Below are 25,119 nucleotides of genomic sequence, written 5' to 3' on the forward strand. Positions count from 1 at the left end.
TAAAAATCTGAATGATTATGTGAGTTAATGAAATGAACTGAGCCTTGTGAGATTTGAAATCACTGAGGTGTTCACATGTCATGTAGTTAGATTACAACGTTTAAACAATATAACATCACTCACATATAAACATTTTTAAGACTTTATCTTTGAAAAACACTTTGTATTAATAGCCTATACATAAAGCACTATATTCAACAATTATATTTATTTCATTAAGTGACTATGACATAAAATAAAATTCCCTATACCATTTACTGACACTATCCATGTGTTTACTGTGTGTAATATAAAAATGATAAAAACACATTAACCTATGCAAAGTACATCTGAAAAATAGACAAAAGAAAAAAGTTTCTGTCTTACATTCAATGACTTACTGCACATTCATCAGAGAGGAGCCTTCATTAAACACTTTATATGAGAAAATTAATTTTAAGCTTTTCTGAAACCAGGGGTAGAATAAGGCGTAAATGATCGGATTAATGGTGGAGTTCAGTAAGAAAAATATTACAGTAACATCTCTGACATAAAACAACTCAGCATTATACGGAACCACTAAAGAACAAATATAATATGGCAGTAAACACAGGAGAAACGTAAAGACCAGAATCCCCAGCAGTATCGCAGCTTTTCGCTCTGATTTGTCACTGACTCTGTTTTTAGAGGATTCTTTGCTGTTGTGAACCTGAAGCGCTCTTATAGCAGTCACATGTTTCCTAACAATGACAAAAACACGAGTGTATAATATTATTATGAGTGTACATGGCATAAGAAACACAATCAAGAGATCAATGAGGGATGAAACCGCATCTATAGTAGAAACACATTCTCCTGGACATATGACAGTGAAGTTTCCATTAATGAAGAGAATAGTGAAGTTATAAATGAGTGAAAACAGCCAGTTAATTAAAGTTGCTATGCAGATCACAGTGGGTGAGATTTTCTCTGAGTAAACAAAAGGAGAATGTAAAGCCAAAAACCGATCAAGTGCTATTAGAGCCACAGTGTGAACAGACACGCTTGTTGCTTGAAAATTCGCTAATTTAAAAACCGAGCACATCACTTGTCCAGAAATCCAACATGACTCTATGAGCCAAGACAAATAAATTGGCATCACAAAAACTCCGACCAGCAGATCAGACGCGGCTAAAGAGAGGATGAGGATGTTAGCAGGAGTGTGGAGCTGCTTGAAGTGACTAACAGAGATGATGACCAGCAGGTTTCCACACACGGTCAGAAGAGCCACAGCTGCTGCGGCCACATACAGAATCACATACACTGAGAAAGAAACGGATCTCTCTGGACAGGAATATTCCTGACAGTCATCAGTTTGGTTCATTGCTGTAAGATTCATTCTGAAGTACATGGAAGAAACATCCAAAGATGTTGTTCCCTGTTACTTCCTTCATATAAAGTTTAATGTATACATAACCACAGATCTCTGAAGATGCTATTTGTCTCTCCAGCAGCTCTGAACTGCTCCTCACTGAAACACAGTCACTCCTGGAGGCTCCACAATAAAAACGTTCTACAATCTATGTTGCCTTTTATACACTTGACGTGTTGACTCTTTCCAAGACTGGCAGCATCAAGGGATAAGAACATACAGCTGGGAGATCAACTGATTTAGAAAAGTTTGATACAAAAACATAGATGGGCTTATACAGGCTTTTAATGTATAAAATGTAAAACTTCTAATCTTTACATCCTGATGGATGTAATCATCGTCGTGCTTAAATAGGCCTACTTTCCTTTTATATAGTATGCAAAAAGTATCTTAAATAAAAGCTTTAGTGTAAGTTCTGCCGAGAAGAATCAATTGTTACGTCACCTACCTTCTCATCTAACCAGTCGTGTTCTAATACTCGTAGTATAAAAGATTGGTCCTTACACATGTCTGAGTTCGCAGATGCTGACGCCAACATTCCTCTCCATCCCACCCTTCCCATGCCTTCGTCTTCAGGCAGGAAATGCAGATTCCGTTACCCTCGGATTGCAAGCTACGGACGGGGCTACGCCAAAGAAATCTATAACACAATACTTGCATGCTGGGCTGTTAATAATTTTATGCTTTGTTACAGCATTTTGCCTGCTGAGTCTTTCTGGTAGAACTACGCTTTACTAGTACATGAGGCCACAAGAGAAGATTCATAAATGGCAGAGAAGCAGCATGAGTATAGAGTAAGACAAGACATTCATGGCGGATGTAATATGCCTGGATTGTGTTCACACAAACACAGCTACTTTATTAAACATCTTTTATGGTCACAAAGTAAGTGCTTCATAGCCTACCTGCTCTGATTATTTTTGGACAAGTAATTAATTAAGCCTATTGTTGAAAATATTTAGGTGTATTGATTATAGAACTGGAACAGCTAAGTGATTCTGCAAAAGTATTTATTATTTCTGAGTAACAATAAAAAAAATAAAAAAAATGTATGGCTGTATTTGCATAGACAGCAAATTAGAGGTTTGAAATATGATTGCGTGTCTAGGCATATATAAAAACAGTTTATTCGATTTTTAAGGGGTTGTAAAAACGACGAACTGTTGTACTCGAAGAACTTGCTGAAAAAGAAAAGAAGACCTTTTCTCAGACAACGGACATGTGGAAGAGCAAAGTGCAAGCAAGCAGTAAACAGATGTGAGATTGTACAGAAGGCCCTTCTATGAACATGGTTTGAATGTGTTTTATTAAAGTCTTCGGGCCAGAGCCCTTCTTAATTAACATTAACTAAGATATTAGATCAAATTTATGTGCCTACTCACCACTCAGGTGAACATAAATACGCAAATCGTACAAAGTTATTATAGTAAATGCTGCCATTTGATGCACAAAGGTAGACTATGGGTGCTCAAACAGAAGGCTTTGGCTACTTCAAAAAGCTTACAAATGCTGCCTTCGGAGGATGGATTCCAAGGTAGGAAGGCATCAAGGCACATCTGCATCCAATGTTAGATTCACTTTCTGTCTCTTGAGATACATTAATCTGATCGATTGTTGAAGGCAGCATTGATGTATTCCTCATTACCTCTGATATCCCACAATCCAGTGCTTTCCATTCTGTGACAGTTAAGATGAAAAATCAAGATGGCGTCTGAAATATGCGGTTGGTTGTCAGTTTGTGTGTAAATGTAAATTTTTAAACCAATGGTTTCCACTTTTGATGTCATTTCTATCGAGAAATTACTATTGTCGTAATTAAATATTTGCTTAGATTCTATTTGCTTGCTCACACCACAATGACAGCAGAGCACATGGCGAACTGTCAAAACAAAGTCATGTGCTCCGAGACAACAAACCACACAGACAACGAACATAAGGACAAGAAAACAGGTGAATCAGACCGGAGACGTGACAGTACCCCCCCTTAGGGATGCTCACCTCGTCGCCCGACTCAAGTCCTCGACTAGCGCCTGGTCCAAGATGTCCAGAGCCAGAACTCAGCTACTCTCCTCCTGGCCGTATCCCTCCTAGTCCACGATGGGGCAAAATTTCGAGAGGTCACCCTGAGAGGCAGGTCCTTGGTGGATAAACATGCCTTCTGACTGCACACATAACGATGGGAAGGAGGCGAGCGGCTGCTGCTTTGGTTCGTCTAGAGGTCTGGGCCAGGACCTTCACAGCCTTCCTCCAGGTGCGACAACAGTACTGGATGAAGGCTAAGGCAAACCCTCAGCATTGGGTTCCTGTGAGGGAAGCAGAGGAGGTTGGTAACCAACAGAACATTGAAATGGTGACAAACCCGTAGACGCTGCCGGCAGTGAATTTTGGGCTTATTCTACCCATGTTAACTGCTGACACCAACAACTAGGATTCTGGGAGGCCAAGGCGCCTGGTCGGTTCTGAGGATGGAACCCTGAGGACAGACTCGTAGAGGCCCCAATCTGTTGGCAGAACACCTTCCAAAACCATGAAACAAACTGGGGTTCCCTGTCAGAGTCCACATCAACCAGAAGGCCATGAATCCGGAAAAGGTGGGGAAGCTTGGGCAAAGGAATGAAATGGGCCACCTTGGAGAAGCACTCCACCACTGTCAGGATCACAGTGTTACCACTTGAGGGTCGAAGGCCCAAATGTGACCAAGGACGAGAGGGAATGGGTAGGGGCTGGAGCAGACCAACGGGTGGGTGGTTCGAAGTCTTGTTCTGGGCACAGGTAGAGCGAGCCAACACAAACTGCCTGATGTCCGGGCCCATGTAGGGCCACCAAAACCGCTGGCGGATGGCAACCAATGATCTCCGAATTCCTGGGTGACAGGTGATGCTTGGATGTGTGTCCCCACTGTAGGACTTCAAGGTCTGCTGGGCTCAGTCGATGAGAGAAGTAGGCACAGGGATGAACCCTCCCATCCTTAGGGGACCGCTGAGACAGGACTGCGTCTTGACAAAGAAGAACCCCGCACCAGCAGGCGATGAAGAGGGACGGATGAGACTGGCATTGAGAGAATCATGAAAATATTTGTCCATAGCCTCTCTTTCTGGACCAGACAGGGAATAAAGACGACCCTTGGGTGGAGAAGTGCCTGGGAGGAGGTCAATGGCGCAGTCATACGGCCGGTGAGGAGGAAGAGACGTGGCCCGGGACTTGCTGAACACCCGAAGATTGTAGTACTCCGCCGGGATCCCTGTCAGATTCAGATGTGTCCAAGAAATTGCTCTCGGGCCCAGAATCCACAAGTGCAGAGCAGGAATTAGAAGAGCCCTCACATTGAATTGTGACCGGTAACAGGTTGCGAGATGAAGGGGAATTTAGACAGGGAGCAGCGCCTACAAGGATCCCCCGGTCTACTCATGGGCCTTGGCTTTTAAAGGACAATTAATGGCTTAGTGTCCAGGCTTCCCACAGTACAAGCACAGGCCTCGGGTGAGGCGTTGTTGTCTCTCCTGGGGCGTGAGATGAAGACGGCCTAACTGCATGGGCTCAGGGTCAGGTAGAGGAGACTGCTGACGACGAGGCTGGAGAGCAAACACCAAGGAGCATTGAGGAATGCCAGACAGGAATTAGGATTCAACGTCGTATGGTGGGGGGTTGTTGGCATGGGGCGCTGGTTCTTGGTGAGGAGGGGGTTGAGCAGAAAATTTATCTGACCTGACTGATGCAGCGTTCAAAACAAATCCAGTAAAAGGCAACAGGCAAACAGAAAGTCGGTCTCCTTTTATGGTGAAGCAGAGTGCAAAGCTCAGGCCCCGGGAGAACAGGGCATCAGGCAGAGGGGGAGTGGCGCGTTGCAAGATCGCATGCTGAGGCAAGAGACTGAAGCGGGAAGACGGGACCAGTGAGCTGAAACCCAGCCGGCAGCAGAGAGAAGGCCTAGAGAGATCGACAAAGGAAGATGCACAAAAGAAAACAAACGGCACTGGAGCCTCAAAACAGGACTGAACAAGACAAGAGTTAAATATTAACAGGCTGGGTCGAAGCGTAGCGGGAATCAAACACAACGATCTGACACAAGACAGACGACACGAGGAGAATAACTAGGGGAATTAACAAGAAAGGTAATCAATAATAGGTGCAGGGACTGAGCAGTGATGATGAACGAGAGGGTAACAAACCACACCACAATGACAGCGGAGCACATGGCGAACTGTCAAAACAAAGCCATGTGCTCCGAGACAACAAACCACACATACAACGAACATAAAGACAAGAAAACAGGCGAATCAGCCTGGAGACATGACACCTAAAGCTGCCTATCTCAGCTGCCATGTCAAAAAAAAAAAAAAAACCGACCTAATATTTGCAAAGTACAACAAATGTTGCTCGCAAAACATTTTTATTCAACTACTTTTAAGGGGATAGTTCACCCAAATAACTTTAAGTGGCCTTCAAATAAGACACTCATTCACGATAGCAACATTGTATCTGTCCCACACCTGACACATTATAATTCAGTCCACATACTTGGAATAATGGCACTATGGCAGTCTGCTCCTGTTTGCCAGACCTGGGCCACAAGCATCAACAGTTAGTTACCATCAGCAGTTAGCCAACATAACCTGATCACATTTTGTCTTGGCTTTCTTTGCTATTGTTAAATGTTTTACAAAGACATTGTTACAGCTGGCAGAGAAAAACAAAATATAAAGTCCAAGAGCCCAACTAAAGGAAACACGAATCACCATAATGGTGACTTTAAATGAAACTAGAGCTAAACTAAATCTATCTAAATTTAGATCCAAATTCAAATACATTGATAACCCTTACATGGAGATGGTTTGGATGTATTTTATGTAAATTACAAACATAGGCATGCGCATATCACATTTAAAATAAACCGAATTAACACTATAGTGAAAAAAAATGATGTTTACGCACCTGAATATTTTGCTGTGAAAAGGGTACCTGTGCGTGCGAATAAGAGTGAATAATGCAAATATTACCAACCCACTCTTCACATCTGGATGGTGTAGTTACAGCATCTACCAGCAGGGGATAACTAGACCATGCTAACTAGCTACCATGACCTTGATGTAAACCAGGGTTCCTAAAATCTAGGCCGAAAGGGCCACTGCCCTGCAGAGTTTAGTTCCAGTTTAGAAACCAGCTAATTAAGGTCTTCAGAGATGCTAGGAAATTGCAGGTACAGTATGCGAGTTTGATCAGAGTTTGAGCTGTAGAAGAATGTCAATTTTACATACATTCGTCAAACTCCAGTGTGGAAGTTTTTATTCACTCTAGGCTAAACACACTTTAAATACTCTTTGTAAACAAGAACAACTTATCAACATTAGAGATGTTTGACTGTTTTAGCCTTGAGGTGAAAGACATAGAGATAGCAGAATTATACATTTCTGTATGTAAATATACACTCTATTGCAAAAAGTTTTGATATGTCTGCCTTTACATGCACATTAACTTTAATGACATCCTATTCTTAATCCGTAGGGTTTAATATGGAGTCCATGCCCCCTTTGCAGCTATAACAGCTTCAACTCTTCCAGGAAGGCTTTCCACTAGGTTTAGGAGTGCGTTTATGGGAATTTTGGACCATTCTTTTAGAAGCGCAGTTTTGAGGTCAGGCACTGATGTTGGACAAGAAGGCCTGGCTCGCAGTCTCCGCTCAAATCGCTCTAAACCCAGACAGAGAACCGTGATTTGTCACTCCAACACGTCTCCACAGCTATAGAGTCCAGTGGCGGCGTGCCTTACACCACTGCATCCGACGCTTTGAATTGCACTTGGTGATGTAAGGCTTGGATGCAGCTGCTCGGCCATGGAAACTTATTCCATGAAGCTCTCTACGCACTGTTCTTGAGCTAATCTGAAGACCACACCACACGAAGTTTGGAGGTCTACTGTAGCTATTGACTCTGCAGAAAGTTGCAGACTTTTGCGCACTGTGCGTCTCAGCATGCGCTGACCGCACTTGTGATTTTACGTGGCCTACCACTTCGTGGCTGTTGGTCCCAATTGCTTCTACTATGTTATAACACCACTAACAGTTGGCCATGGAATATTTAGTGGTGAGGAAATTTCACGAATGGACTTATTGCACAGGTGGCAACCTATCACGGTACCACGCTTGAATTCAGTAGCTCCTAAGAGCCATTCTTTCACAAATGTTTGTAGAAGCAGTCTGCATGCATACAGTATGTGCTTGATTTTATACAACCTTTGCCATGTGGCCACGGAAGTGATTGGAACACCTGAATTTAATGATTTGGAGGGGTGTCCCAATACTTTTGGCAATATAGTGTAACTTTGCATTTGTACTTTGTACGCTTTTTGTAAAGCCAAACAGTATGACATATAGATGTCTCATCTGACCTGTTCCACCACCATGAGGATGGCAGTAACACTCATTCATCCCCACAGTAAATGGACATTCATTAGATACTCATTATAATAATTAGACTACTAAACACGTTAAATGTTGTTTTAACCCAATTTTGGGTCAAATATGGGCAAAACCCAGCCATTGGGTTACATTTTTAAATTGCATTTTTGATCCAACGTTTGGGTTTGTCCATATTTGACCCAAAATTGGATTAAAACAACCCAGCATTTTTTAGTGTAGCAACCAACAAACTTTTGATAAACAATGCAGATAATAAGCTCATGCTTCTTGAATGACATGCCTGGTTTTATTCATCACAATATAAGATACTATAATACTATTTTAACAATGATGAAAAATAACACCAGGAAAAACTAAATAAACAACTAAATAGCAAAGAAGGAAAGACATTTGTTTGACATTATTCCTTATTAAGAGCTTAAAGAGAGCACATTCATTAGAGAGGAGTCTGTGTTAAATACTTTGAGAGTTAGAATTATTTTTAAACTTTTCTTAAACCAAGGGTATAACATAGCGTAAATAAGCGGATTGATAGAGGAATTAAGGTAAAAGAGAATCAAAACACTGTTGATAACATTAGAAAATGAGTCATCTCTTAAGAAATTAGTTAAAGAAAATATATAATATGGCAGTAAACACAGGAGAAACACAAAGACCAGAATCCCGAGAGCTAATGCAGCTTTTCGCTCTGATTTGTCACTGACTCTGTTTTTAGAGGATTCTTTGCTGTTGTGAACCTGAAGCGCTCTTATAGCAGTCACATGTTTCCTAGCAATGACAAAAACATGAGTGTATAATATTATGATAAGTGTACATGGCATAAGAAACACAATCAAGAGATCAATGAGGGATGAAACCCCATCTACAATATAAAGACACACTCCTGGACACATAACAGTGAAGTTTCCATTAATGAAGAGCATAGTGAAGTTATAAAGGAGTGAAAACAGCCAGTTAATTAAAGTTGCTATACAGATCACAGTGGGTGAGATTTTATCTGAGTAAAAAAAAGGAGAATGTAAAGCCAGAAACCGATCAACTGCTATAAGAGCCACAGTGTGAACAGACACGCTTGTTGCTTGAAAAGTCACAAAATTGAAAGCAGAGCACATCACTGGTCCAGAAATCCAACATGACTCGATAACCCAAGAAAGGTGAAGTGGCATCACAAAAACTCCGACCAGCAGATCAGACGCGGCTAAAGAGAGGATGAGGATGTTAGCAGGAGTGTGGAGCTGCTTGAAGTGACTAACAGAGATGATGACCAGCAGGTTTCCACACACGGTCAGAAGAGCCACAGCTGCTGCGGCCACATACAGAATCACATACACTGAGAAAGAAACAGATCTCTCTGGACAGGAATATTCCTGACAGTCATCAGTTTGGTTCATTGCTGTAAGATTCATTCTGAAGTACTTGGAAGAAGCATCTACGTTCCCTCCCTGTGACTTCCTTCATATAACCACATGAGTAACCACAGATAAAGATCTCTGAAGATGCTATTTGTCTCACTGAAACTCAAGTCACTCCTGGAGGCTCCACAACAAAGACGTTCTACAATCTTTTATACACTTGACATGTTGACTCTTTCCAAGACCAACAGCATCAAGGGAGAAGAACATACAGCTGGGAGATCAACTGATTAGTTACTAATGACGCTTTTCCACTGCATGGTACGGTTCGTCTCGGCGCGGAACGGTTCGGCTCGTTTCGCTTTTCCACTGCGTGGTACGACTCGACTCGGTACGGCACGGTTCGGTTTGCTTTAGATCGGTTGCTTTTCCACTGCAGTTAGTACCGCTTTAAAGTGGGTGGGACTGATCGTTAATAGTTGTCGCCTCTAATTTGTCCCTACACTGTTTGTAGGTCCGGCGGCAATCAACGAGAGGAACGTCTGCACCTCGTCCACTGACCACGATTCAGCCATTTCTTTTTTGATTTTTTTTTAACTTATTTTGTCAAGTAAATACTCTAAAAACAGGTGCTACTGCGTTGGCTGTTGTCAGGCTATTTAAATCTAGCGGGTTTAGTGTCTCGTATCGCAAATACAATGACGCTGAAGTGACTGACCAATCAGTGATCTGCAGTGTTTTCACGTCACGTTTAGTATCGGTACGGTACGCTTGGAACCTCAACAGAGGTGGTACCATTTAAAGCGAGCCGAAGCGAGCCGTACTGTACCGTACTATGCAGTGGAAATGCGCCATAAGTGAGCCGTACCGAACCGAGCCATACCGTACCATGCAGTGGAAAAGCGCCAAAGCGTGCCGTGCCGTACCGAACCGTACCGTACCATGCAGTGGAAAAGCGCCCAAGCGTGCCGTGCCGTACCGTACCATGCAGTGGAAAAGCGCCATAAGTACTTTTTGGAGAGACATCAAGTCTTGATATTTGCAGCAGAATCAGTCTCAGTCGATCCTCAGTGTAAAGGGGTTGCATTGTTCCCAGCGAGGTGGATGACAAACTTTGGCAAACATATATTCTGCTGATTTGTTTATACATAATCACTTTTTTCATAACTTTCCGCTATGTAAGTTCCACATTTGTCACAGATTTAATCAGATTTAAATTTACATAATCTGGCACTTTCATCCAAAGCCATTTGGGAAGAATTTGAGGAGAGAGACCAGAGTGATGTAAAAGACATGAAAGTGACACTTATACAGTTATTACATGAGAGCTATAATAATTGAAGAATATTCTCTTTTTGAATATTAATCTTTGCAATAGCCTACTTAACTCAGACAACATTTCCTCAGACCCCAAATTGAGTTTTATTAATTCCAGAATTAAAAGAAATACACCTCTGGATTAACCACATATAAACTTGTATTTGCCATCATTTATCTCCAAATAAACATTTCAGCTTTTTGGTAAATGTATATATTAGATATATCTAATGACAAAAAAGATAAATGATTTCCTTACACAATAAATTAATTAGGCAGCTCTTTAGCAAGCATTTTGCATTTGTTACTCATTTATGTAAGTTACAGAAAGCAATATTTTGTGTGAGCAGGTCAAAGGTGAACCGTGAGCAGGTCAAAGGTGAACCGTGAGCAGTTAGAGCCGAGCTGAATATGCAACTCCACATTTGATAATATCTCCATCTAGTGGTTATTTCCTTTCACAATGAGTCAACTGGGTAAACCTGATTTAGCTTGCATTAGTGATTACCTGTTCAACACTTTGTACTCTTTTTAGGTTATATAACATTTGTGTAAAACAACATCATAGAGACATAAATTGTAAATCATTGCAGCATCCATTTCAGAATAATTTTACAAAGAAGTTTTGGCACAGTGAGATAGGATACATGGTTCATGATTAATAAGATTAAAAGGAATTGGGAAACACAACGTGCATTAAGAATGAATCTATATATCATGCAGTAAGCTTTACATTCCCCATGGATATGAGAGACTTTTCATGGTTATTTAATGAGCTGTAATCCATACAATTGTTCTGGCTTTGTGCTTGAGATTCACATATATGTATAATTATTACTCATTAAAAAAAAAAACAAAGTTGGATTTTAAAATATAACATTTTAAAATAGAGTACAACCTTTTAATTTGCATATATATATATATATATATATATATATATATATATTAGGGCCGGGACTCGATTAAAAAAATGTGTCTAATTAATTAGAGTCTTTGTAATTAATTAATCGAAATTAATCGCATTTTAATTGCATATAAATATTTGACCTGAGAACAGTGAGAAGTAATTTTTTTCACATGGATTTTTAGTATACCATTGAATAATGACTGAATACATAAGCTTAAGCAACAAAATATTGTTTATTTTTGTTCAACCAAGTCCAGCAGACCAGTGCTATTTTTGCCATTAAGTGTAGCAATAGCCGTTCCGAATTCCTTGTTGCATAGCTTGCACACAACCATGCTCTTATCGACGCTTCCATCCGTTCGTTTTTTATAACAAAATGTCCCATCCACGGGGCCAACCAAAGCGGTCTCGTCAGCTTCTTTGTTCATGTTCACTGTGGTTTGTTGTTGTCTGAAGTTATAATAGACAGTATATAAGAAGTTATCAAGCTCCAGTATAATCGGTTCGCCTAAACTCATCCAGTGAGAAACGTTCCGCGGTGCAAAAATCAGTGCGATTAAAATGCGCTAAAATTTTTGTTAAAGTCCCGGCTCTAATATATATGTACTTACACAGTGGACCTGAATGAATCTGACACTACCAGTCAAAAGTTTATTCACATCTACTCATTCTTAATGACTATTTTATATATTTTAGATGAATAGTAAAGTCATTATAGCTATGAAACAACAAATGGAAGTAAATTATGTAGTGACCATAACGTAAAAAAAAAAAAAAAAAATGTAGGTAACACTTTAGTTTAGGGTCCAATTCTCACTATATGAACTAGTTGCTTATTAGCATGCAAATTAGGATATTAACGGTTTATTAGTAATTATAAAGCACATATTAATGCCCCTTTCTGCATGACAATATTCTACATCAATTAATCCACCCAATACCTAAACTTAACAACTACCTTACTAACTATTATATGCATTAATTAGGAGTTTATTGAGGCAAAAGTCATAGTTAATATAATTGTATACAATTTTGTAATATTATCATTTTTTTTATTATTGAATAGATGCATAAACACAATTTCTATTTGTCTATAAAAAACTAATTTTGAGCATTTAAGCAAAAGCCTTTAGATCAAAAAGTTAAGATGATGAGAATTCAAATGATTTCAAGTGTCAAGTATAATGTTTTGGCTGGCAGTGTATTCACAGTGTCTTTCTTCAAATAAAGTGTATGAGAACAGTTTAAAGGTCAAGTGCCCTTAAAACATCTTTATAGCAGCAGTTTTATACTGACTGACAGATAAAAAAAAACATTCATTTGTGCCATTCTCAACCATTGAAAATGTATCTTTAGGGCATTTTACTATAAGGAATGCTTGCTTCTAGAACAATTCAGATGGGTGGAAGATGCACAGAGCCGGCATCATTATTGGTTAACAGTGGCAATGTTAAAATAATTTTCTAGGTTAAACAAGTTAAATGGATAATTCGCCCAAAAATGAAACATTTGTCACCAATTCACCCTCAAGTTGTTCCAAATCTGTATAAATTGTCACAAGATGAAGAAGATGAGGATGAGGACGAAGAAGAGTCCAAAAAGGGTTCAATAAACAAAAAGGGTCCTTTAATGACAACAAACTCAGGTTATCCACCAAGATGAAGGTAAAGTGACTAAAAAGTCCATGAAAAAAAGAAGATAACTGAGTGTTCATGACAGTTGGTAATAAGATTGGCCCCATTGACTTCCACAGAATGGGAAAAAAAATACTATGGAAGTCATTCTTCAAAATATCTTCTTTTGTGTTCAACAGAAGAAAGAAACTCATATAGGTTTGGAACAACTTGAGGGTGAGTACAGGTGAAACTCGAGAAATTAGAATATCATGCAAAAGTTCATTTATTTCAGTAATTCAACTTAAAAGGTGAAACTAATATATTACATAGACTCATTACATGCAAAGTGAGATATTTCAAGCCTTTATTTGCTATAATGTTGATGATTATGGCTTACATAGCTATGAAAACCTTTTCACAATATTCTAATTTTGAATTTGGGGTTTTCATAATAAAGGCTTGAAATATCTCAATTTGCATGTAATGAGTCTATATAATATATTAGTTTCACCTTTTAAGTTGAATTAGTGGAATAAATTAACTTGTAATAAAATAAATTCACCTGTAAATGATGACAGAATTTTCATTTTTTGGGTGAACTATCCCTTTAAGCTTTATGTACAGTCTCTGTGGAATGTTGTAACTCAATGCATTGTTTTTTGCTTTAAAAAATAAAAAATAATTTTCTGTGGTAATGGATTGCACACCAAAGATGCCCTTCATAGAGTTTAAACTGTTATTAAATATTCCATTAATTAATGACAATATCTCAACTGCAGCTAAAAGTCAAGTCAAGGCAGCTTTGTGTGACAAACCTCTGCAAGGCATCAACAACATGCCAGTGCAGATGCTGTGGGGCATCAGATGGAGTTGACACACACTCATTTTTTCTGAGACGCCCAGATAATCAAACCAATAATGACAGCCGCCCCAACCAGAATAGCGATGAAGATGAAAATCTTCTTGCGGAATGACGTCTACAAGGAGCAGAAGAAATGAGTCACTGGTGTAATAATCATAATAAATAATGGTTGTCAATTTAGCATTTTTAAAAAACAGTGCATTTAATTTATTATAGTCATTTATTTAAAAAATATTTAAAAGATATTAATGCAATATACTTGAGCTGCAGTATACAATAAAACAGTAAAAGAGTAGCGTAGGCCGTACAAGCACAAGAACTCAAACACATTGAGTGCAAGGGAAGCTTTCAAGCAAATTACAACTTAAATTTGCATTGTTTCTCAAACCAAAGCTATTGTATGACTGGGAAGCTATTGTGAAGAATTGGAATATAGTGCAGAAGTCATATAGGCAATTTTCATGATACATTTTTGTGCTTTTTGGAGCTTGACAGTGTCCATCTACTTTAATTTGTATAAATTTCTCCTTTTGTGCTCCACAGAAGGAATAAAGCCATACGGGTTCGAAATAACGTGAGGGTGAGTAAATGTTGTACCTGGTAACTTGCTGCTCTATTCAGATTTTGTGTTGCTGACTGCACATGGACCTCTGTGGTCGATACATTGGCCTCTATACTGTCTGCAAGACGAGAGGGAGAGAAAACATCTCAGGGTTAAACACAGAATCAATTTCTTTCCTACAGTGAGAAGAACTGATCAAATATTCTGACTCTGTTATTTGCATAAAAAAATTATAATTCTCCATTTAAAACAAAAATGTTGTTTAAGGATAATGCACAATCCCTCAGACCTTCATTAAAAATCCCTTAGTGAGCAATATTTCATCATTCACTCAGGTATGCATCTCAAAGTTTTGGTGGGTAGAACAAAAAATGATGCAAACTGTTGTAAATTGGATGAAATATCACATTTGTAAACAACACTAATAGGTGCTTGCTAATAGCTCATGTCATTAAAAGTTCAGTGCTTGAACAAACAGTCCCACTGAGCTGGTGTGTGTGAAGCCTCGCAGGTCTTCATTATCAACATCTGCTTTTTCCTTTAACACCTTTAATTGCACTTTCCTGTCTAAGAGTTTCATCACTAAACACACACTCCCTCAGAGCCAAGTCTAAACAAAACCCCACAGATTGTATTTTATTTGAAATATCTTTAATATAATTATTATACTTATTTAAAAATAAAATCAAAAATTATATATATATATATATATATATAGAGAGAGAGAGAGAGAGAGAAATCTCCAGGCCTGGATCTGCTCTGTGTTAGATGCAATTATACAGGAAAAATAGCTAAAATATTGTTATAACATTTTTTATTTCCTAAAATCGTATGCAGCATCCAGTTATTAGACAGATGCTGTAGAGATCTAGAAAATAACACTAAACCTGACAGAATGAGATATTTATTTACTGTCCACAAGATTAGAGAAAGCCAACAGCCCACCACTGCACAACGCATTTTCATAAGCGTTGGAAGCCATAATCAAAAACGAAACTGATTCAACTATTAATCTCACAGCCCTAGTCTTAAAATTAGATTTAAACTATTAAAACTTTTTTGAGAGCAAGGGGGCCCCCTGGTGGTTTGGGGCCCCTACGCAACTTGCGTACTTTGCGAATAGGGAGGACCGGCACTGTCTTCCAAACTCAAGTGTCCACCAGCAAACAAAAATAGCTCACTATTTTGAAGAACGCAATATAGGCCTAATATATATTCGGGAATCAACTATTTTGACTTGGGTCAGCAACCATTTAGCATTGCCCTGGCAACCGTCTTGTAAATCCTAGCATCACGTGGGAAGAGTTTTGCGGGGTTGCCACTCAGTTTTGAAAGTGTAAAAAACTAGTTATATCTCTCTTGAGATCTTACCAATCATGTCTCCCTGTTCATGCACCATCATGCCCAGATCTCTGAAGATGTCATTAATATTTGTAATGTCCGACTGAAAAACAAGAGAGTGTGTTTTACACATGCCCAAACTATTCAAATTGTATTACATTAGCACAGTGCTTGTCACTTGTAAGATTAGTAGTTCTTTGATGAGTTAGGGTTTGAATGAGTCTCACCTCCAGCTGTCTGATTGATGATTCTCTCTCCTGAATGAGCTGCAGATCTTCTTCTGTGAAGGTCTCCTCATAGCTCTGAGTTTGAGCCTGAATCTCACTAAAAACACACACAGAGAACAGTTAAAGACACACATTCAAGTTGTTTTATGCATAGATGTGACAGGACAGCAGAGATGCATTTAATGTTCCCCTATTATGCCATTTTAAAGATTCTTCATTTTGTTTTTGAGTTCAACTACAATAGGTTTACATGCATCCGCTCCAAGGTCAAAAATCACTTTAATTTTCTCATAATATACATTGCAACATCTCTTCTTTTCTCACAGAAATGACCTTATCTGAATTTCAGCTCCAGAGGCTTCCTCAGCTTCCTTATGTTTTAAAGTCCATCAAAGTGCAAAGTCTGCCGGAAGCTTGTCATGTTAGTCGATAAAGTTATAAATATGGATATTTTTCTTACACTAACACATCAATTCACTTCAGAAGGCCTCTATTAACCCCCGCAGAGCCGTGTGAAGCACTTTTATGATGGATGGATGCACTTTGATGGACTTCAAATCATAAACTGTCATTCGCTGCTATTATAAAGCTTGGAAGAGCCAGGGCATTTTTTTATTTAACTCCGATGGTATTCATCTGAAAGAAGAATGTCATATACACCTGGAATGACTTGAGGGTGAGTAAATCATGGGGAAATTTTCTTTTTTGGGTGAACTATCCTTAAGGACAGTAATGATTGGATCGGTTTTACTGTATCAATTTGAGCGCGGGTCCTCATCCTTTGAAAGTGAAATTTGCTTTCACAGCGCAGAAAACAGCGTCTTCTCGATATGCCAACAACAAGAACCAAATTCTTCTAGGCCTCAGCTACAACTACAGCGTTTGAGGCCAAACGTTCAAAAGTAAACGTTCGCGAGTAGCCAATAGCCGCGTTTCCATTACCGTTCAAATTGCGCAAATTGAAATTGCGAATTGAAAATACGCTCAATGGAAACACGGCAATTTTGCAAAAACTCCCATTTATCACAAAAAAGTTTTTACGCTTGCATGAGGTGGTTTTTTAGGCAATTCGAAAAAGAAATATTTTGCAAAACAGCAACGGAAACAGTTTTTGCGCATTTACAGTCACCTGATTTAGAATGCGCGGTGTGTTCGGACAGATGGCATTATGCAAATCTGTTACAAACCTACGTAGGTTCGTGCAGGAAGACTAGAATTACTCAATTCTTTCTTTTGGGAGACAACGACTCCATTCATCATGCATTTATTAGCCTGCAATGATCTTTGAAACTTTGCAGACCTTTTACATTAACAAACAGATATATTAGACAGTAAATCAGGGGTGCCCAATCCTGTTCCTGGAGACCTACCTACCTGCAGAGTTCAGATCAACCCTGATCCAACACTCCTGTCTTTAATTATAAGTGCTCCTGAAGATATTAATGAGCTGTTTCTGTTATGTTTGATCAGGGTTGGAGCTGAACTTAGCAGGAAGGTAGATCTCCTGTAACAGGATTGGGCACTTACATTAAAAGGTAATATCCGAAAAGCATAATAGGGGCATTTAAAATCAGTGTCTAACCTTTTAAAGGGTGACGTAATTCCTCCAAAGCCTTCATTTAGATCAGCAGCCTGTAGGGAGAAAGAGAATTCGTAGAGAAATCTGCAACATGCCAATATGCCACATTTTATTACATCATTATACTTCAAGCCAACCATCATCTGCAGTATAGAATGATACCGCAACTAAATTTTGATTCTCAATCAGACTATATTAGATGCATCCTAGTCTCAGCCTCACTTTAACGGTCCACTTGGAAAGCAGTCATGATGCCAAACCTCCTCATGGTAGAAAAAAGCCGTCGAGTTTACAACTGTGACAAGCGCTTAACAGTGTCAACTAAACTATGTAAAGTTCGTGGCTCCATTGTTGCAGTAAACTTGCACAAAATTCTTGAATGAATAATTTAATAGATGCACTACGGCAAGGGCGAAATTGTCTATCACACATTGGGGGGGACAGCTGTGGGACTTTTTGTGTTGGCGCATGCACACATTTTTTTAATCAAAATAAAATAAACGTCAGAGTCCGAATGTTTGTAATTGTATAACACAACAAGGAATTTTATTACATCGGATCGTCAAACCAACGTATACTCACCCTATAATGATTACAGTATCGGCATCAATTACAAGCCTGAATTGACAGCAAAGCGGCCATGATCTCTCTCTTATATTCTTCTATAAACATATAGTGGCTATAAACATTTTTATTAAATTACTGTTACAGGATAACAATTTTCTAATAGCAAGTCTTGAGCAATGATAGTAAAACAGTTATGTACTAATCAGGGTATCTGCACATTTTTTTAAGTCAAATTTAAGGCTTTTTAAGACCTTTTTAAGACCTGAAGAAATCAAAATGAATACTGTACATTAGGGGTGTGCAATATTAACAAAAATATATCTCTATATTTTCAAAGTTTTGTTGATAATACCATTAGATGATATTTTACTGATTTTGTACTGGTACCCTGGCTGGTTTAGGCCTGTTGTTTACATTTACATTTGCATTGTTGACAGCAGACTCACGAAGATATTCATATTTAACATATTCTATGCAGTGGTCTACAGTAGTGACTGAAATTAACATTTTTATTAAGGGGCAATATTTGCCAACTTAAATTGATTTCCAGGGACATTTTCACCTAAATATGGAAATTATTTCTAAACGTATTTAGAGGTATGCATCACCTTTTATGTCAAATTCTAACATTCAAATTAAATTCTATTAGAATAACACAGCACCACTGTTAAATTAAATAATTAAATTAAAATCCATCCTTGCAGTGCAGAGGTGACACAGAAGCGGCATCCGAACTGGCATTACTATATATTTACACTTAATGTGCAATTGCATAAATAAAGCTATTCATTAAATATGAAACTAAACCCGCCAGTAGGTGGCAGTGAGTCACTGTCTTAATAAGCGAGTTGTTGGAGTCATTTATTCAACGGATTTGCCGATTCATTCATTGAATCAAATGATTCCTTCAAAACGCGGATTTCAGTTAAAAAAAAAAAATCGCTGTCTGTTGGACTACAGTTTCATTATGAAATTCTCGTCGGCGAAATAAAGGGGGAAACAAACAATATTGTGTCTAAAAAGTAACACACAAATGTTAACTTTATTGTTAATTTTACCGTTTTATAAAATAAATACAGTTTGTAGGCCAATGTAGGCTCATACAGTAGGTCCTATTTTCAAAATGCTGTATTTAAAAAAAAAAAAAAATAGGAAGAATATTTTTGCATCACAATTAAATTCTTGACACATCTTGACAGGGCGCTTGACAGGGCAGAGAGAGAGAGAGAGAGAGCCCCGGCTGCGCGCGCGCACTCACCCGAGCTGTCTGCTCTCTCTCTCCCTCGCGCATATTAATCAAAATCAATTGATACGATGGTATCGAGAGAGAAAAACCGTGCAGTTACGTTAGCTAGCTGTCGGCTATAGCTTGTCAATAGTCCCTCCCATTCATACAAGCTGTATGTGTATAGGCTAGTATTACAGTCGAAATTCACAAATTCTACAATTCGAAATTCTAGTGAAATTCATCGTTATATAAGGGATTATGTCAGCCAAATACAGGATATTTACCATTCAGATATATGTGCCAAATGTCTTTCAGATTTCGCGCTCCTAGCTCTTCTTCTGTTTGGTTTTTTTCCTAACTCACTGACGGTGCACGAGCTACTAAAGGTATAGGGAAAACATGACATGGAATTCAGGAGAAATAGGTTTTTGTTCATGTAGCCTACTATACATTAACAAAAAAACTGAAATCCATGTCATGTTTTCCCTATACCTTTAGTAGCTCGTGCACCGTCAGTGAGTTAGGAGAAACCAAACAGAAGAAGAGTTAGGAGCGCGAAATCTGTAAGTAAGGCCAGTCGAATGGATTTGGGAAATAGACCGGCCGGGATTTTATATTTTCGGACATCGATATTGCCCGCATAATCAATCATACAGTATGATCAAATATTGGGGGGGACAAATTGTCCTTCTTTGAATATTGGGGGGGACGTGTCCCCCTGTCCCCCCATACAATTACGCCTATGCACTACGGTCTGTATCGTAAGGACATTGACGTTACATTTTCACGCCCCTAAACAATAATGCGGAATAAAATGAACTGCGATTGGTTGCTTTTCATGTCAGACGGCCTCTTGGGCGGTCCTTGGCCAATGAAAGCTGCGATGCAGTCAGTCAGTCTGAAGGTCTGGCTACGCAAGACTAGATGCATCCTAACTGGAGAACATGTGGATTTAAGTAGTGTGTATAACTACCAAAGAAATGGACTTTAGAAACTGACCCTTACACGTTAGATATTTGTGTCTGTATAAATCAACAAAGCATTTTACCTTCAATTGGGTGGATAATATCAATTTATTAATTGATTGATTACAGTTGAAAGATGAAACTTACTGAAACTCTTGAGCTCGCACGGACACGTTCCACAAACTCCTTCTCTTTGTTTGCTACCTCGCGCTGAACCTTCTGGAAAACACCCAGTGCGTTGGAGAATTCAGTGATGAGACGCTCTCGCTGGATTTTTCTTTGCCGCTGTGTAAGAAGTGTTAAAGGTATAGTTCACCCAGAAAAAAAATATTTGGTAAAGTCAATGGTAACCAAAGCCATTTAGTTATCAACATTCTTCAAAATATATTATTTTGTGTTCCACAGAATAAATAAAGTCATACAGGTTTGGAACAACATGAGGGTGAATAAATGATGACAGAATTTTCAATTATGGGGTGCACTGTCTCTTTAAGTTAATACTGTCATATGTCAATGTTTAAACCCTATATTTGTATTTCTTTACTTATAAATAAGAAAGTTATGGATGCTGAATGTTCGACCATATACAAATACTACAATACAAAAGTGCTTTCATAGGAATGATTGTATGTACATGTGGTGAATATGAGGTAATACAGTTAATATACGGTAACAGTTGATTATAGACCGTTTGATTTCTGTACCTGTTCTGGGGTCACAGGTAAAGAGCTGAAATCTTTCATGTATTTATCTGTCACTTTAGCAAGATGATTAACATTCTGCTGTTTCTCCTGTCTGTATGTTTTGACAAATAAAAACAAACATATTTGCATTTACATATATAACTGTTTTATTTATTTTATGCGTGATAAATTAAAGGGAAGGGAACTAGCTGCTTGTATTCGACTCACAATGTTTGTCGCAGGATAGTCGTGTCTTGTGCTGTTCCAAAATGTCTCATCATCTGCTGGATTTCATTAGCTGGTAAAAAAAGGCAAGACCTAAACAAACTGGATAACCACTTTTAAGCACACCTATTGGGTTATGTAAAAGTGTGTAGGCCTATTATGGTTTTTCATAACCATCCATTTATTATTGATTCCTCTTATACTTATTTTACATGTTGTGGTTATTAGTAAATGTAGATTCTCTCATTAAACTGCATAACATAAATATGGCAAACATTTGTGTGCAATGCATGCTAACTTCACAAGTATCTGACGTTGTTGTGACAACAGAAACCGGACAATTAACTTTACTGGCAGGTTTACACACCCCGGTGAAGACTAGTCTAGACATAATGTAGTAGTTTAAAATGGTCTTGTTCTTTGCAAGGCCTGAATCAGCCGTTTTCTAGTTAGTTTTAGGCCAAAATGGATGGTTATTTAAAATGTATTTGGCAAAACCAGTGATTCAAACTCAGTTTTTATGTAACATTTGTGCAGTCCACACATCACATAAATAAAGAGGTGTTGAGTAAAATTGACTCACTCAGCAGTGTTATTCTCTGGATATTTGAACTTATACTCTGTGCCAGCAAATTTGCATCAACTCCGCTTGACCCAGACATGATGGAGATCACAGAATGAGTCACCAAACCTAGAAAGATTACTGATGTTAAATCACATATACTCTCAGGGATACTCTTGTTCTGTATGAATGTATAGTAGCTATATATTGATGATATATGATATAAAACATTACATAATATATATATTTTTCACATATATTGCTTTTAATGCTTATTTTAAAAACGTAAAAAGATTGCTTTGTAAATTCTGTCCTCCAATAAAATTCATTGTGTGCTACAGTTCATACAAGAGTATAATGAAAATTTTATATGTCGCAGTCACAAATTGTTTGCTATTTTATCATCATTATTTTACTATTGAATATTTTTCTGTAAAGCCTGTGTTACTTCATTTGTTCTCATTGTGACAACTTATCCCATATAGTGTGACTACGTGCCTTGCTTTACTGACATACCAGTTATTAGTTTGATAATGATACGAAAAAAGCGAGAATAGTGTTGTTCATACGTTAGCAGGCTAATAGTAATGTTTACCGACCTCCGCACCTGCAAAACGAAAGAATGCGGAAATCACAGCGCCCAAACTCCCAAACACATTCATTTATTATAAATTAAATTAGACAGTTTCTATATTTACTGACACACACCAAACATACACCAAGATTGGTCAGGAATATGAATTGTCGTATTGTTAAATAAATGTTCAGATGACGAGCTGTCAAAGACTTTCACATTGAATGAACTTCAGAACCAGCGACGCTTGTTAATCTCTTTACTGACTTTTCCGCGTAAAATTACTTTTAATTAAGTCAACACACTTGCACTGTGTATAATGACATGCCCTTTACTTTGATATGTACTTTCAATGTTTAGTTTACCTGGATTTCCTGAGTGAAACTCCGAGCCCTCAGCTGATTTCTTGACGCCTGAGTCACGTGATTTCTGTTCAATCTTCCGCGTGCGTTCAGGAACATGTAGGCTACTACATATTTATTTTCAGTCGCAAATAATTGATAGTTGTCTCTAAATATAACACTTAACTTAGTTAAAAAATAAATCATAACTTGTTCTTGTGTTGTTGTTTTTGGTGCGCAAACTGTTGTTAGCAAATAAGAAGCAGACTTATGTTATTTCCACATGTGATAAGGCTTTTCATCATTAAAATTCACAAAGTCAGTTACAGCACTTTTCACACTCTAATATCTCCTATTATAATGTCTTTTATTTTCCAAGAAGATCACCAGTGCACACATATTTTGGTAACAAATAGGCTACATGCATTTTCATTAACAGTCTTCAGGAAACAAGTTAAACTGGTTAGTTGCTGTCTGCAGCATTTTTAGGCTAACAATAAGCTTCACCGACCTTTTGAACCAGGGGTAAGATATTGCATATATAAAGGGATTAATGCATGAATTAGTGTAAAATAAACACAGTACAACAGAGATGCTCACAGATGACTTTTGAAATTGTTTGACATTAAGCATATACCAGGGAAACCAGCAAATGAAATACACAAAGACAATTGTGCTCAATGTTTTTGTTGCCTTCACTTCTGATTTCCTGGAGGATTTTAGATTTTTTTGAGAGACTCTTTTCTTTGTAAAGTTGGAGATGGATTTTGCTTGTCTCAAGGCCGCTGCATATATATAGCGCCATGCTTTCAGGAAACGTGTTCAGGCACCAGGAGAAACTATAATTCAGTACATAGCTGCTCTACGGGACTTAGTGGCTACTTGTAACTTTGCAGCTAGTAACATTAACTGGCAACTCAGATTTTGCCGCGTACCGTACTGACTTGCTTCAGCACCTTCTGCTTTTCAGAAAATGTTGGCAACAGTTTTACAGGGACTTCCGAATGTTGCTAATTACCTTGATGATATTATTCTCCGGGGACGTACGCAAACTGGACATGATCACACGCTCAAAGCCATTGTTCAGTGCTTACAAGATGTGTTTCCTGGGCCATATGGTGAACGCGCTAGGAATTCAACCTGATGAGGATTACCTTTCTGCCATTCTTCATGCACCAGCTCCAAAAGATGCACCTTAACTACGCTCTTTCATTGGGCTACTATCATGGTACAATAAGTTTATTCCTAACTTTGCCACGGTAGTTGAATCTCCACGTGGGTGCATCAAGCAAGGCTCAGAGTTCGTTTGGTCGGATGGAGCTCAGCAATGCTTTGATGCTGTAAAACAGTTGCTCATTGACAGTCCTGCACTTTCGTTGTTCGACCCAGATTTGCCTACGGTGGTATCTACAGATGCCTCTGACTATGGTCTGGGCGTTGTTCTTGCTCAAGTTCACGAGAACAAGACTGAGCGCATTGTCGCTTTTGCGTCCCAGACATTGACTACGTTTACAAGCTGTCAATATTCGGGTTATGGTCGGGTTAAGGTCACTATTTGGGTTTCTGAAACATTCGGAACAACCCATTTACATGCGTGAGCAGAGAGAGTTACTCCTGTATACATGGAATTTGTAATCAATTGGCAATATCCGATGTAAACGGCGACGCACGGTTAGCGTCTGGACGTACGGACAACCTTAAGACGCAATATGCGTCATTTCCGATTCTTCTTCCTGTATCCAAAGACAACAACAACAGCAGCAGCACGCGGATAATGAATAGTTCGGGGCAGATAGCGATCGCCTTTGTTTGCGCTTTGGTGCTGGTACTGACCCACCAGCAGCACTTGACACTACTGTGCTACGTCTCACCATGTTTACCTCTACTTCTTGTTTACTTCCGGTATACTGCACGCGGGTTTTTGTATGTGCCAGACGGCGCATACAAGAAGTTCCTCTACTCAAAAGACCAAGATTCCTTGTGAATAGAACATGCACAGAACACAAATCAATGTTCCTTTTGATGGGGATATGCCGTTGCGCGTTTACATGACCAAATATTACTGTGCTTTAACTATGATGTGATTTACCGGCCTGGGCCTCAAAATTGCACTGCCGACTGTCTTTCTCGTCTGCTTTTGCCTGCTTCGGATGAAGACTGAATGGATGCTGAACCTGAGTTTGTGGCGTTTATGTCTCCTGTCACCTGCTGAGCTTGCTTCTGCCTCCACAGAGGATCACGTCTGGTTGTACCTGTCGCGCTAAGGCACAAAAAAATTGGTGAGGTTGGCTCATGAAGGCCACCAGGGAATTTGCACGCACAAAACAACGCCTTAGTGAACTGTACTGGTGGCCAGGCATAGATTGTCTGGTTAAAGAGCACATACAGACCTGTCAAATGTGTCTG

At 38.8% G+C, this 25,119-nt stretch overlaps 3 protein-coding genes across 3 annotated transcripts; all 3 read right to left on the reverse strand.

Moving 5' to 3' along the window:
- Nucleotides 1–376: 376 nt before the first annotated feature.
- LOC306983414 (trace amine-associated receptor 13c-like) lies at nt 377–1,357 on the reverse strand (the record flags this gene model as incomplete). Its single annotated transcript, XM_079583768.1, has 1 exon — nt 377–1,357. The coding sequence occupies one exon, from the start codon at nt 1,355–1,357 to the stop codon at nt 377–379; it is 981 nt and encodes a 326-aa protein (XP_079439894.1).
- Nucleotides 1,358–8,215: 6,858 nt separating this feature from the next.
- Nucleotides 8,216–9,211, reverse strand: LOC306983408 (trace amine-associated receptor 13c-like; the record flags this gene model as incomplete). Its single annotated transcript, XM_079583763.1, has 1 exon — nt 8,216–9,211. The coding sequence occupies one exon, from the start codon at nt 9,209–9,211 to the stop codon at nt 8,216–8,218; it is 996 nt and encodes a 331-aa protein (XP_079439889.1).
- A 1,128-nt stretch (nt 9,212–10,339) lies between these two features.
- Nucleotides 10,340–22,838, reverse strand: stx7l (syntaxin 7-like). The gene is made up of 10 exons (XM_079583769.1): nt 22,738–22,838; nt 21,820–21,927; nt 21,240–21,309; nt 21,033–21,123; nt 20,476–20,613; nt 17,572–17,621; nt 15,990–16,086; nt 15,793–15,865; nt 14,457–14,539; nt 10,340–13,974 (listed from the first exon to the last, which is right to left on the reverse strand). The coding sequence occupies exons 2-10, from the start codon at nt 21,896–21,898 to the stop codon at nt 13,879–13,881; spliced, it is 777 nt and encodes a 258-aa protein (XP_079439895.1). The 5' UTR covers nt 21,899–21,927; nt 22,738–22,838; the 3' UTR covers nt 10,340–13,878.
- Nucleotides 22,839–25,119: the final 2,281 nt, after the last annotated feature.

The sequence above is a fragment of the Phoxinus phoxinus genome (genome assembly GCF_949152265.1).
Source record: "Phoxinus phoxinus genome assembly, chromosome: 16".
NCBI lineage: Eukaryota > Metazoa > Chordata > Actinopteri > Cypriniformes > Leuciscidae > Phoxinus > Phoxinus phoxinus.

Bases quoted from the DNA above. Each gene is read 5' to 3' on its own strand.
- stx7l (XM_079583769.1), bottom strand. From the start codon at position 21,898: ATGTCTGGGTCAAGCGGAGTTGATGCAAATTTGCTGGCACAGAGTATA. The intron at 20,614-21,032 runs GTACAGAAATCA...CTTCTTACACAG, and splicing joins TACCTGTGACCCCAGAACAG to CGGCAAAGAAAAATCCAGCG. The intron at 17,622-20,475 runs GTAAGTTTCATC...TTCTCCCTACAG, and splicing joins GTGCGAGCTCAAGAGTTTCA to GCTGCTGATCTAAATGAAGG.